This window comes from Bufo bufo, chromosome 5 (assembly GCF_905171765.1).
Source record: "Bufo bufo chromosome 5, aBufBuf1.1, whole genome shotgun sequence".
In the NCBI taxonomy this organism is placed as follows: Eukaryota; Metazoa; Chordata; class Amphibia; order Anura; family Bufonidae; genus Bufo; species Bufo bufo.
In genome coordinates this window covers 564,176,118-564,191,227 of record NC_053393.1, presented here as the reverse complement: position 1 = coordinate 564,191,227, position 15,110 = coordinate 564,176,118, and the positions used below count along the sequence as shown (strand labels likewise).

Genomic DNA, 15,110 nt, shown 5'->3' with positions numbered 1-15,110 from the left:
TGATGGTATGTGATTGTATGGTGTACTTTATTCTTTTCATAAAAATAAATTTGGTTAAGAAGACCTGTGCCGACCGCTCGAATGGGTCCACAATCCAAAAGATATGGAGCGGAGGCACGGAGTGGAAGGCCACGGAGGCGCTTTGTACTTCGGTCCATGCCTCTGCACCGCAAAAAAATGAGAAAATGCTCTATATTTTTGCGGTGCAGACGGATCGCGGAGCTATTATAGTTGAATGGGTCTGCATCCACCAGTGCAGGCCACATGGACGGTCATCAATGCATGACATAGGCGGCACACATCATGTACATGAGCCCTAAGTGTGAGGTCTACAATGAGCACACAGTTACTTGTAAATAATGTTCATGTTATTACAGTCAGAACATCTCAGAGGTCAACTCCACCTCACACACAACAACTACAGAGGCGGATGTCTGGAGACACAAAGGAACCCCCACCATGGCCACCAGGCTCAAGTACAGCAGCGTAGCAAATATTCAGATTTCTGCTCGATAGATTCTCCAACTGCCCCATCTCTTCACTCTGTATGAAGGTTGTCCATGTCTATTACACCTGCCAGAACTGATCTAAGAAAATTGTGGTGACAAGTGACTCGTATGCCTCATCATGGAGTCCATGCTCCAGGTTGTACCGTTCTAACCTGACATCTCAGGACACTGAGGCTCTTGATGTGCCGTTATCCAAGATATTCTCCAGGATCGATGGAGGTCTTTATCTTGGAACATCCTTGATTTTTGCAGCTAGCTAGCTCTGGAGTGAAGAACCAATGCATTTCTGAAGACACTGACATGTTCCTGGAAATGTCTAAAAAGTATTCCCCACCGTCTCACTGGTCTCTCCTTCCGTACCTGTCCATTGATCTTCACAACTCCATTACAGGGCATTTTCTTCTCTGTCCGGCAGCACAGTCAGGTCCTCAGTATTGCATGAAGTCTGTGCTGCCTCATGAAGGTGGATCCTTTCATGGCTTCGTAAAATGCCTCTACGGTTAAACCTCTTACCACACTGTTTGCAGGCATATGGCCGCTCCCCTGTGTGGATTCGCTGGTGGGTGGTCAGGTTGTGTTTCAGGCTGAAGCTTCTGCCACACTCCTGGCAGGAATAGGGTCTTTCCCCCGTGTGGAGACGCACATGCTTTGTCAGGTGCTGCTTCTGAATAAAGCTCTTACCACAGACGGAGCAGGAATATGGCCTTTCTCCTGAGTGGATCCTCAGATGGTTAATCAGGGTATGTTTTTGGTTGAATGATTTGCCGCACACAGAACACGGGAAGACTCGTCCTTGGCTGCCATTATGGACATGTTTCAGGCTACTTCTTAAGCATTGCTTGTCCTTCAGTTCTGAGGTTGTAGTATTGGCGGAGTATCTCTGGTGGTTTCTATAATGCAGAGTCAAAGTCTCTTGATGGCTAAAACTTTTCCCGCACTTGTTGCATGAGAAAGGCTTTTTTACAGTGGTCATCCTGTTCTGGGTCGGTTGAACATGTGTGAGGTTCTTGCTGGGAGGATTACGTGAGGACCATCTATTCCCGGTGTGCGTCTTCTCATGCCTGATCAACAGATTCTTCTGAAAAAATGTTTTCCCACACTGATCACAGGCATGGATTTTCTCCCCACTGTGAAGCGGCTCATGTTGTTCCAGATCTTCTCTCTGGCCAAATATCTGTCCACACCATTGACAGGAGAATTGTGCAGTCTCCACATAAGACTCTTCATGGTTCTGCGGGCTCACTGGACTTCCTAAGGTCTGGACTTCAGGATCCTGATCGTCAAGGTTCTGCCCTTTTTCTGTGATTAGTAGTGACTTCTGCTCTGAGATGACAGGAACATCATGTAGACCTGCTGAGGGAGAGCTCAAGTCCATGGTTAGGATTCTATTTTGGTGAAAGTTTGTTCCACAGGCAGAACAGCAAATGGGTATCTCCCCGATATCACTGAAATCCTTCCCACATTGGCCACAGGTTATGGGCTTCTCTTCTGTATGTAGCGTCATTTGCTCCATCAAATTCTGCTCTGGCACCTCCACAATGTAGATGCCCTTAGGTGTAAATGTCATTTCCTCTACACGATGGGATGCTACTGGAGGGTCTCCTGAAGGACCTTCTTCCGATTTGGATTTGCAGTGAATTCTTTGATGTGCTTGATAGGTGCTTCTCCGGGTGAATCTCTTTCCACAGGCTGAGCAGCTGTAAGGCTTCTCTCCAGTGTGAGTCTTCATATGTGTACACAGGTTATGCTTCATGCTGAAGCTTCTGCCACACTCGCCACAGGTATAGGGCTTCTCCCCTGTATGTGTGCGGATGTGCTTAGTGAGGTGCTGTTTCTGGATGAAGCTGCGTCCACACTCAGGGCAGGTGTGCGGTCTCTGACCAGTATGAATCCTGTAGTGATTGATGAATGTTTGCTTGTTGAAGAATCGCTTTCCACACTGAGGACATATGAATGGTCTAGGATTCACTGGTCGTTCGCCGCTGGGGACCACCTTAGGAGGGGGATTGTTCTCAGTGACTCTCTCTTCAGTGGGCTGTTTGACTACAGCCGGAAGTGGGCGCACAAGACTGCAGGGATTCATTGGCTCTTTCAGCTGTGCCATGGTGTTGCGGCCAGCTGTTTTGTTCAGGTGGCATCTCTGATGAGCACGAAGATTTTCTCGTCGGCTGAAGCTCTTGCCGCAATCGGTACAAGGATAGGGTTTCTCTCCAGTGTGGATCCTCTCATGGGTTGTCAGGTTATGCTTCAGACTAAAGCTACGGCCACACAACTGGCAAATGTATGGCCGCTCTCCAGTGTGGAGCCTCTGGTGCTTTGTAAGGTGCTGTTTTTGGATGAAGCTCTTCCCACACTGGTCACAACTGTACGGCCGCTCCCCTGTGTGGATGCGCTGGTGTTTGATTAGATTGTGCCGTTGTCCAAACACTTTTCCACACACGAGGCAGTAAAAGGGTGAATTTACTTCTCCAGAAGCAACGCTCTGCAGATCCTTCTCATCCCAGGGAACCTCTTCTTTACAGTTCACATCAAATTCCACTTTCACCTCCATGTGATACGGATTGGCCGATGACATCTCATGTCCAAATCCGCTCAGAACCGAGATTTCTTTGTCCATCATGTTAGAATCTGGAGTAGCAGACGAGAGAACATTAAATCACATCTATTGCCATTTTCACACATCAGCTGTATTATCAGGGTCAGAAGGTGGTTCAGGCCTCAGTCCATTTGCCCCGAATACAACCAGAAGAGCAAAAGGGGGAGAGTGACCGAAGGAGAGCCATGAGTGGAGAACGATAGAATGAGAGCAGTTGGTAGAGAACGAAAGAAGAGTAATAAGCAGAGAACAATGAGAGAAGAGTAAAAAGCAGAGAGCGATAGGAGGAGAGTAATAAGCAGAGAGCTAAGGGAGGAGAGTAATAAGCAGAGAGCAATAGGAGGAGAGTAATAAGCAGAGAGCTAAGGGAGGAGAGTAATAAGCAGAGAGCAATAGGAGGAGAGTAAAAAGCAGAGAGCTATGGGAGGAGAGTAATAAGCAGAGAGCTATGGGAGGAGAGTAAAAAGCAGAGAGCTATGGGAGGAGAGTAATAAGCGGAGAGCGATAAGAGGAGAGTAATAAGAAGAGAGCGACGGGAGAAGAGTAATAAGCAGAGAGCTATGGGAGGAGAGTAATAAGCGGAGAGCGACGGGAGGAGAGTAATAAGCGGAGAGCGACGGCAGGAGAGTAATAAACAGAGAGCTAAGTGAGGAGAGTAAAAAGCAGAGAGCTATGGGAGGAGAGTAATAAGCGGAGAGCGATAAGAGGAGAGTAATAAGAAGAGAGCGACGGGAGAAGAGTAATAAGCAGAGAGCGACGGGAGGAGAGTAATAAGCGGAGAGCAACGGAAGGAGAGTAATAAGCAGAGAGCAAAAATCAGAGAGTGACGGGAGGAGAGTAATAAGCAGAGAGAGACAGGAGGAGAGTAATAAGCAGAGAGAGACAGGAGGAGAGTAATAAGCAGAGAGAGATAGGAGGAGAGTAATAAGCAGAGAGCGACCGGATGAGAGTAATAAACAGAGAGCTATGGGAGAAGAGTAATAAGCAGAGAGCTATGGTAGGAGAGTAAAAAGCAGAGAGCAATAAGAGGAGAGTAATAAGAAGAGAGCAACGGGATGAGAGTAATAAGCAGAGAGTGATAAGAGGAGAGTAATAAGAAGAGAGCGATGGGAGGAGAGTAAAAAGCAGAGAGCGACGGGAAGAGAGTAATAAGCAGAAAACAATGAGAGGAGAGTAAAAAGCAGAGAGCGACGGGATGAGAGTAATAAGCAGAGAGCGATAAGAGGAGAGTAATAAACAGAGATCTATGGGAGGAAAGTAAAAAGCAGAGAGCTATGGGAGGAGAGTAAAAAGCAGAGAGCGATAGGAGGAGAGTAATAAGCAGAGAGCTATGGGAGGAGAGTAATAAGCAGAGAGCGACAGGAGGAGAGTAAAAAGCAGAGAGCGACGGGAGGAGAGTAATAAGCAGAGAACAATGAGAGGAGAGTAAAAAGCAGAGAGCTAAGGGAGCAGAGTAATAAGCAGAGAGCGACGGGAGGAGAGTAATAAGCTGAGAACGACGGGAGGAGAGTAATAAGCTGAGAGCGACGGGAGGAGAGTAATAAGCAGAGAGCGACGGGAGGGGAGTAATGAGCAGAGAGTGATAAGAGGAGAGTAATAAGCAGAGAGCGATGGGATGAGACTAAAAAGCAGAGAGCTATGGGAGGAGAGTAATAAACAGAGAGCTATGGGAGGAGAGCGACGGGATGAGAGTAATAAGCGGAGAGCTATGGGAGGAGAGTGATAGGCAGAGAGCTATGGGAGGAGAGTAATAAACAGAGAGCTATGGGAGGAGAGTAATAAGCGGAGAGCGACGGGAGGAGAGTAATAAGCGGAGAGCGACGGGAGGAGAGTAATAAGCAGACAGCCATGGGAGAAAAGTAATAAGCAGAGAGCGATAAGAGGAGAGTAAAAAGCAGAGAGCGACGGGAGGAGAGTAATAAGCAGACAGCCATCGGAGAAAAGTAATAAGCAGAGAGCGATGGGAGGAGAGTAATAAGCAGAGAGCGACGGGAGGAGAGTGATAGGCAGAGAGCGACTGGAGGAGAGTGATAGGCAGAGAGCTATGGACGGAGAGTAATAAACAGAGGGCTAAGGGAGAAGAGTAATAACCAGAGAGCTATAGGAGGAGAGTAAAAAGCAGAGAGTGACGGGATGAGAGTAATAAGCAGAGAGCAATAAGAGGAGAGTAAAAAGCAGAGAGCGACGGGAGGAGAGTAATAAGAAGACAGCCATGGGAGAAAAGTAATAAGCATAGAGCGACGGGAGGAGAGTAATAAGCGGAGAGCGACGGGAGGAGAGTAATAAGCAGAGAGCGACAGGGGGAGAGTAATAAGCAGAAAGCTATGGGAGGAGAGTAATAAGCAGAGAGCAATGGGAGGAAAGTAATAAGAAGAGAGCGACGGGAGGAGAGTAATAAGCAGAGAGCGACGGGAGGAGAGTAATAAGCAGAGAGAGATAGGAGGAGAATAATAAGCAGAGAGCGACCGGATGAGAGTAATAGAGAGCTATGGGAGGAGAGAAATAAGCAGAGAGCCACGGGAAAAGAGTAATAAGCAGAAAGCGACGGGATGAGAGTAATAAGCAGAGAGCGATAAGAGGAGAGTAATAAGAAGAGAGCGACGGGAGGAGAGTGTGGCGAAACCGACCTCGCCACTGGGTTTTGGAGAGGACTGGCTGCTGGCCTCTTGCCCCTGGATTATGGCCCATATACTAACTTTTAAACCCCTGAACCGATTCAAGTGAATTTTGGATAGGTTTGTCCCCACGTTATACTGTTTGAATTAATGTAAGTTATATGTATGGCCAATGTAAACTCACAAAGTTGTAACAATTTATAATAAGTGTAACTTGTCAGCTTGGGAGGAATATGCGGGTGTGTTTCTATTGTGCCATTGTCCCATTGTGTGTTTAAATGGTGATGTCTGTTCTGTTGTCCTCACATGTGTATTGGCGATCTCCCTTTGTCCTCAGAGATAATTGGATTACGCCTCGGGTGTCGCCAGGGCAGAGAGGAGGAAACCATGATGCATTGTGAGGATATGTTGTATTTGTCCTATGTCACAAGTCTTCCTTCTGGTCCCCTAGGGGCGTGTACTTACGTTGTATGTGTTGTAAATTACTGATTGGTTGTATTTCAAACCCCTGTGGGCAGTACTATGTTTGTGGTTTATGAATAAAAGAGGCTGTACGTGAAGTACAGTCAGACCACTGCTTGACCCTCAACACGGAGCCTTGTCTCGTTATTGGGGGGATTCACTGTATGCTGTTAGAAGACCGATTGCCAGGATTGTAGTCTTTTCCTGTTCGTCTGCTAGCAGCTATTCGTGAGGTTCCAGTTTGGAGTGCTATTTTGTATCCAGTTCGGGAGTTGGCGTTCTGCAGTAGCTGTGCCTGTCTCTCAGAAAGGGGCTTATCGCCTAAACGGATTTTAACCCCTTGTCTGCTGAAACGGTCCGTTACAGAGAGTAATAAGCAAAGAGCGATAAGAGGAGAGTAATAAGAAGAGAGCGACGGGATGAGAGTAATAAGCGGAGAGTGATAAGAGGAGAGTAATAAGAAGAGAGCGTTGGGAGGAGAGTAATAAGCAGAGAACTATGGGAGGAGAGTAAAAAGCAGAGAGCGACGGGAGGAGAGTAATAAGCAGAGAGAGATAAGAGGAGAGTAATAAACAGAGAGCTATGGGAGGAGAGTAAAAAGCAGAGAGCGATAAGAGGAGAGTAATAAGAAGAGAGCGACGGGATGAGAGTAATAAGCGGAGAGTGATAAGAGGAGAGTAATAAGAAGAGAGCGTTGGGAGGAGAGTAATAAGCAGAGAACTATGGGAGGAGAGTAATAAACAGAGAGCTATGGGAGGAGAGTAATAAGCGGAGAGCGACGGGAGGAGAGTAATAAGCGGAGAGCGACGGGAGGAGAGTAATAAGCGGAGAGCGACAGGATGAGAGTAATAAGCAGACAGCCATGGGAGAAAAGTAGTAAGCAGAGAGCGATAAGAGGAGAGTAAAAAGCAGAGAGCGACGGGAGGAGAGTAATAAGCAGAGAGCTAAGGGAGGAGAGTAATAAGCAGACAGCCATGGGAGAAAAGTAATAAGCAGAGAGCGACGGGAGGAGATTAATAAGCAGAGAGCTATGGGAGGAGAGTAATAAACAGAGAGCTAAGGGAGGAGAGTAATAAACAGAGAGCTAAGGGAGGAGGGTAAAAGCAGACAGCCATGGGAGAAGAGTAATAACCAGAGAGCTATAGGAGGAGAGTAAAAAGCAGAGAGCGACGGGATGAGAGTAATAAGCAGAGAGCGATAAGAGGAGAGTAAAAAGCAGAGAGCGACGGGAGGAGAGTAATAAGCAGAGAGCGATAAGAGGAGAGTAATAAGAAGAGAGCGACGGGATGAGAGTAATAAGCGGAGAGTGATAAGAGGAGAGTAATAAGAAGAGAGCGTTGGGAGGAGAGTAATAAGCAGAGAACTATGGGAGGAGAGTAAAAAGCAGAGAGCGACGGGAGGAGAGTAATAAGCAGAGAGAGATAAGAGGAGAGTAATAAACAGAGAGCTATGGGAGGAGAGTAAAAAGCAGAGAGCTATGGGAAGTGAGTAAAAAGCAGAGAGCCATGGGAGGAGAGTAATAAGCAGAGAACAATGAGAGGAGAGTAAAAAGCAGAGAGCTAAGTGAGGAGAGTAATAAGCAGAGAGAGAGGGAGGAGAGTAATAAGCAGAGAGCGACGGGAGGAGAGTAATAAGCAGAGAGCGACGGGAGGAGAGTAATAAGCAGAGAGCGACGGGAGGAGAGTAATGAGCAGAGAGTGATAAGAGGAGAGTAATAAGCAGAGAGCGACGGGATGAGAGTAAAAAGCAGAGAGCTATGGGAGGAGAGTAATAAACAGAGAGCTATGGGAGGAGAGTAATAAGCGGAGACCGACGGGAGGAGAGTAATAAGCAGAGACCGACGGGAGGAGAGTAATAAGCGGAGAGCTATGGGAGGAGAGTGATAGGCAGAGAGCTATGGGAGGAGAGTAATAAACAGAGAGCTATGGGAGGAGAGTAATAAGCGGAGAGCGACGGGAGGAGAGTAATAAGCGGAGAGCGACAGGATGAGAGTAATAAGCAGACAGCCATGGGAGAAAAGTAATAAGCAGAGAGCGATAAGAGGAGAGTAAAAAGCAGAGAGCGACGGGAGGAGAGTAATAAGCAGACAGCCATGGGAGAAAAGTAATAAGCAGAGAGCGACGGGAGGAGAGTAATAAGCGGAGAGCGACGGGAGGAGAGTAATAAGCGGAGAGCGACAGGATGAGAGTAATAAGCAGACAGCCATGGGAGAAAAGTAATAAGCAGAGAGCGATAAGAGGAGAGTAAAAAGCAGAGAGCGACGGGAGGAGAGTAATAAGCAGACAGCCATGGGAGAAAAGTAATAAGCAGAGAGCGACGGGAGGAGATTAATAAGCAGAGAGCTATGGGAGGAGAGTAATAAACAGAGAGCTAAGGGAGGAGAGTAATAAACAGAGAGCTAAGGGAGGAGGGTAAAAAGCAGACAGCCATGGGAGAAGAGTAATAACCAGAGAGCTATAGGAGGAGAGTAAAAAGCAGAGAGCAACGGGATGAGAGTAATAAGCAGAGAGCGATAAGAGGAGAGTAAAAAGCAGAGAGCTATGGGAGGAGAGTAATAAACAGAGAGCTATGGGAGGAGAGTAATAAGCGGAGACCGACGGGAGGAGAGTAATAAGCAGAGACCGACGGGAGGAGAGTAATAAGCAGAGAGCTATGGGAGGAGAGTGATAGGCAGAGAGCTATGGGAGGAGAGTAATAAACAGAGAGCTATGGGAGGAGAGTAATAAGCGGAGAGCGACGGGAGGAGAGTAATAAGCGGAGAGCGACAGGATGAGAGTAATAAGCAGACAGCCATGGGAGAAAAGTAATAAGCAGAGAGCGATAAGAGGAGAGTAAAAAGCAGAGAGCGACGGGAGGAGAGTAATAAGCAGACAGCCATGGGAGAAAAGTAATAAGCAGAGAGCGACGGGAGGAGAGTAATAAGCGGAGAGCGACGGGAGGAGAGTAATAAGCGGAGAGCGACAGGATGAGAGTAATAAGCAGACAGCCATGGGAGAAAAGTAATAAGCAGAGAGCGATAAGAGGAGAGTAAAAAGCAGAGAGCGACGGGAGGAGAGTAATAAGCAGACAGCCATGGGAGAAAAGTAATAAGCAGAGAGCGACGGGAGGAGATTAATAAGCAGAGAGCTATGGGAGGAGAGTAATAAACAGAGAGCTAAGGGAGGAGAGTAATAAACAGAGAGCTAAGGGAGGAGGGTAAAAAGCAGACAGCCATGGGAGAAGAGTAATAACCAGAGAGCTATAGGAGGAGAGTAAAAAGCAGAGAGCGACGGGATGAGAGTAATAAGCAGAGAGCGATAAGAGGAGAGTAAAAAGCAGAGAGCGACGGGAGGAGAGTAATAAGAAGACAGCCATGGGAGAAAAGTAAAAAAAAAATAGAGCGACGGGAGGAGAGTAATAAGCAGAGAGCGACGGGAGGAGAGTAATAAGAAGAGAGCGACAGGGGGAGAGTAATAAGCAGAAAGCTATGGGAGGAGAGTAATAAGCAGAGAGCAATGGGAGGAAAGTAATAAGAAGAGAGCGACGGGAGGAGAGTAATAAGCAGAGAGCGACGGGAGGAGAGTAAGAAGCAGAGAGAGATAGGAGGAGAATAATAAGCAGAGAGCGACCGGATGAGAGTAATAGAGAGCTATGGGAGGAGAGTAATAAGCAGAGAGCAATGGGAGGAGAGAAATAAGCAGAGAGCCACGGGATGAGAGTAAAAAGCAGAGAGCGACGGGAGGAGAGTAATAAGCAGAGAGCGATAAGAGGAGAGTAATGTGGCGAAACCAACCTCGCCACTGGGTTTTGGAGAGGACTGGCTGCTGGCCTCTTGCCCCAGGATTATGGCCCATACTAACTTTTAAACCCCTGAACCTATTCAAGTGAATTTTGGATAGGTTTGTCCCCAAGTTATACTGTTTAAATTGATGTAAGTTATATGTATGGACAATGTAAACTCACAAAGTTGTAACAATTTATAATAAGTGTAACTTGTCAGCTTGGGAGGAAATGCTGGGTGTGTTTTTATTGTGCCATTGTCCCATTGTGTGTTTAAATGGTGATGTCTGTCCTGTTATATCCACATGTGTATTGGTGATTTCTCTTTGTCCTGAGAGATAATTGGATTGCCCCTCGGTTGTCTCCGGGACAGAGGGGAGGAAACCATGATGCATTGTGGGGATATGTTGTATCATTGTATGTGTTGTAAATTACTGATTGGTTATATTTCAAACCACTGTGGGCAGTACTATGTTTGTGGTTTATGAATAAAAGAGGCTGTACGTGAAGTACAGTCAGACCACTGCTTGACCCTCAACACGGAGCCTTGTCTCGTTATTGGGGGGATCCGCTGTATGCTGTTCGGGACTGATTGCCAGGAGTGTAAGCTGATTCCTGTTCGTCTGCTAGCAGCTATTCGTGAGGTTCCAGTTTGGAGTGCTATTTTGTATCCAGTTCGGGAGTTTGGTGTATCCTGCAGTAGCTGTGCCTGTCTCTCAGAAAGGGGCACATCGCCTAAACGGATTTTAACCCCTTGTCTGCTGAAACGGTCCGTTACATTGGTGGCAAGCAGCGGGATCGTTCCTACAGCCAGAAGGACAGCTACAGGAGACACCATTTCTTTGTATTTTACAACTTAAGGGCAACGCATGTCTCAGTACAGCGACCCTAAAAGCACCAGGATGGAACCAGCAGTGGAGTACAGATACTCTGTTGAGGAATTTGACCGTATGATGTGGTTGCGGCTGAACTTCTTCGGACCCAATCCAGCTGACAAATACGTGAAGTTCGTGAGGAGTCTAGTGTTCAAGACCCTACTATACCGGGCAGAAGGTGACGGTCAGCTGCCACGTTGGGTGGACCTCCATCGGAAGTTACAGTTGCGGGACAGAGGGAGCTCAGTCTCCTCTCCCCAGCGGCAGAGTGTCCAGCAGGGAATTGGGAGCCCAGTCTCCATTCCCCAGCGGCAGTGTGAATTGCAGGGAATTGGGAGCCCAGTCTCCATTCCCCAGCGGCAGTGTGAAGTGCAGGGAGAGGAGAGCAGCGTCCTCCCTCCCCAGCGGCAGGCTGAGTTACAGGGGGCAGAGGTAGTTGTTCCTGCCCCCCAGCAGCAGAGTGATATGCCGGGAAGGCAGTGTGAAGTGCAGGGAGAGGAGAGCAGCGTCCTCCCTCCCCAGCGGCAGGCTGAGTTACAGGGGGCAGAGGTAGTTGTTCCTGCCCCCCAGCAGCAGAGTGATATGCCGGGAAGGCAGTGTGAAATGCAGGGAGAGGAGAGCAGCGTCCTCCCTCCCCAGCGGCAGGCTGAGTTACAGGGGGCAGAGGTAGTTGTTCCTGCCCCCCAGCAGCAGAGTGATATGCCGGGAAGGCAGTGTGAAATGCAGGGAGAGGAGAGCAGCGTCCTCCCTCCCCAGCGGCAGGCTGAGTTACAGGGGGCAGAGGTAGTTTTTCCTGCCCCCCAGCAGCAGCATGATTTTTTGGGAATTGGGAGCCCAGTCTCCTTTCCCCAGCGGCCGAGTGATGTGCCGGGAATTGGGAGCCCAGTCTCCATTCCCCAGCGGCAGTGTGATGTACAGGGAATTGGGAGCCCAGTCTCCATTCCCCAGCGGCAGGCGGAGTTACATGGGGCAGAGACAGTCGGTCCTGTCCCCCAGCGGCAGAGTGTCCAGCAGGGAATAGAGAGCCCAGTCTCCTTTCCCCAGCAGCAGGACACTGTATTGGGAGCGGAGACGGTCGGTCGCCCTCCCCAGCGGCTGGAAGTATGTATGGGAGAGGAGCTCGTTACCTCCTCTCCCCAGCGGCAGCTTAACGCACCAGGGGGAGACAGTAAGCCCCACAACAGTGCAGATGGGACCGTGGTCTCTGCACTTACAGCACAGGGGGTAGAGACAGTCGGTCTCCCCCTACAACAACCAGACTCTAAGCCAGGGAGCAACACAGAGACCGGGAGTACCAGCTTCCAACATAACCTTGGTGGACTCACTGGACAGAGACAGGCTACCAAATGCAACAGGTCCAGTATTGGGTTGTGGGTGGGCTGCCAGACTAACTCAGGTACCGACCGGCGTGAGGTCAGGTATCTGGTTAGTCTTCCCTGGGGGGGGGAGATGTGTGGCGAAACCAACCTCGCCACTGGGTTTTGGAGAGGCCTGTTTATCAGCCTCTTGCCTCAGGATTATGGCCCATACTAACTTTGAAACCCCTGAACCTATTCAAGTGAATTTTGGATAGGTTTGTCCCCAAGTTATACTGTTTAAATTGATGTAAGTTATATGTATTGCCGATGTAAACTCACAAAGTTGTAACAATTTATAATAAGTGTAACTTGTCAGCTTGGGAGGAATATGCTGGGTGTGTTTCTATTGTGCCATTGTCCCATTGTGTGTTTAAATGGTGATGTCTGTCCTGTTGTCTGCACATGTGTATTGGTGATTTCTCTTTGTCCTGAGAGATAATTGGATTGCCCCTCGGTTGTCTCCGGAACAGAGGGGAGGAAACCATGATGCATTGTGGGGATATGTTGTATTTGTCCTATGTCACAGTCTTCATTCTGGTCCTCTGGGGGCGTGAACGATTGGTTGCTGTAGTTACATTGTATGTGTTGTAAATTACTGATTGGTTATATTTCAAACCCCTGTGGGCAGTACTATGTTTGTGGTTTATGAATAAAAGAGGCTGTCCGTGAAGTACAGTCAGACCACTGCTTGACCCTCAACACGGAGCCTTGTCTCGTTATTGGGGGGATCCGCTGTATGCTGTTAGGGACTAATTGCCAGGAGTGTAAGCTGATTCCTGTTCGTCTGCTAGCAGCTAATTGTGAGGTTCCAGTTTGGAGTGCTATTTTGTATCCAGTTCGGGAGTTTGGTGTATCCTGCAGTAGCTGTGCCTGTCTCTCAGAAAGGGGCTTATCGCCTAAGCGGATTTTAACCCCTTGTCTGCTGAAACGGTCCGTTACAAGTAATAAGAAGAGAGCGACGGGAGGAGAGTAATAAGCAAAGAGCGATAAGAGGAGAGTAATAAGAAGAGAGCGACGGGATGAGGGTAATAAGCAGAGAGTCATAAGAGGAGAGTAATAAGAAGAGAGCGACGGGAGGAGAGTAATAAGCAGAGAACTATGGGAGGAGAGTAAAAAGCAGAGAGCGACGGGAGGAGAGTAATAAGCAGAGAGCGATAAGAGGAGAGTAATAAGCAGAGAGTGATAAGAGGAGAGTAATAAGCAGAGAGCGATAAGAGGAGAGTAAAAAGCAGAGAGCTATGGGAGGAGAGTAAAAAGCAGAGAGCAATGGGAGGAGAGTAATAAGCAGAGAACAATGGGAGGAGAGTAATAAGCAGAGAACAATGGGAGGAGAGTAATAAGCAGAGAACAATGAGAGGAGAGTAAAAAGCAGAGAGCTAAGGGAGGAGAGTAATAAGCAGAGAGAGAGGGAGGAGAGTAATGAGCGGAGAGTAATAAGAGGAGAGTAAAAAGCAGAGAGCGACGGGATAAGAGTAATAACCAGAGAGCTATGGGAGGAGAGTAATAAGCGGAGAGCGACGGGATGAGAGTGATAAGCAGAGAGCTATGGGAGGAGAGTAAAAAGCAGAGAGCTATGGGAGGAGAGTAATAAGCAGAGAGCTATGGGAGGAGAGTAATAAGCATAGAGTGACAGAATGAGAGTAATAAGCAGAGAGCTATGGGAGAAAAGTAATAAACAGAGAGCTATGGGAAGAGAGTAATAAGCAGAGAGCTATGGGAGGAGAGTAATAAGCAGAGAATGATGAGAGGAGTAAGCCATTCCCACTTCAATAAAATCTAGCAGACAGCATGGAATCAGCGATTTATAAGATGGCCACAATGAACATGCCCATTGTCTTAGTTTGGTGGTGGGATACCAGGAAAGGGAGATATACATATCTCCCCACAGAAAACAAATAACGGTACCTAGTTGGATTCTACTTGTAGCCTGAACCCAGGCGGATTATGTTTGCTTAACCATGGTAAACCTTGCCCCAAGGGAGCAGGCAGACTCTCTAGCACAACACACAAAATAGATTCTTGATGAAAATCACCCACTTTTAAACTGATGTTCTGCACCATTTGTGACAAACATTTCTGTGTGAGTGGATCGGAATTAATTGCAAACACCTAAATATTTTTGTCTAATGCATTTGTTGTCAACCCATGCATACGGACAAACTGACTATCAACTAGGTTAACCCCTGCCCCACTGTCAATAAACACTTCAATTCCCACAGTTTTGGAATCTAGCGCCACCTTGGCAGATAGGAGAAATCTGGTACTACAAGTAAGTGACAAAAGTAAATTCTCAGATTTCCCACCCACACCACCAGGAGTGAGATGAGGTTTAAACATTTTTCTTTTGTTTTCACCTTGACGCTGAACATAGGGACATACGTTAACAAAATGTCCAATTTTTCCAAAGAAAAAAAGAAAAAGCAGAGTCCCTTCTTAAGCCTTAAGTTCTTATCACCAGGTCCAGGTGTAGCTCCCCCCAACTGCATTGGTTTGTCACCAGACACGAACTCAAGTGTCTCTCTACCCAAAGTGTCGGAGGAGGAGGCCGCCACCTTATATGATAGTACGTCCTGAGAGTGAGGAACCTTAGATCTCTCCCTCAGGTGTCTATCAATACGTACAGCAAGGGACATAGCCGCTTCCAATGACTCAGGATATTCATGAAACACCAACGCGTTCTTCAGGATCTCGGATAACCCTTGACAGAATTGACTATGGAGAGCTGGATCATTCCACTCTGTATCTGTAGCCCATCTCCTAAATTCAGAGCAATAGTTCTCCGCAGAATGCCCTCCCTGCCGTAAGCAATGCAACTTGGTCTCGGCCAGGGCGATCTGATCTGGGTCATCCTAGACCTAGACCTAGAGCTCTGAAAAATGAATCTACCGACGAAGTGGCTATGATCTGGTCGGCAATCAAAAAGCCCAAGACTGAGC

General features: G+C 47.7%; 1 protein-coding gene across 1 annotated transcript in view; it reads right to left on the bottom strand.

Moving 5' to 3' along the window:
• Window positions 1–372: 372 nt before the first annotated feature.
• Window positions 373–15,110, bottom strand: part of LOC121000942 (zinc finger protein 260-like) — a 35,885-nt gene continuing 21,147 nt past the window's right edge. Inside the window, exon 2 of the mRNA XM_040431762.1 lies at window positions 373–3,137. Coding sequence (XP_040287696.1) covers window positions 895–3,129 — 2,235 coding nt within the window. The 5' untranslated portion in view covers window positions 3,130–3,137 and the 3' untranslated portion in view covers window positions 373–894. The remainder of the gene's footprint in view (window positions 3,138–15,110) is intronic.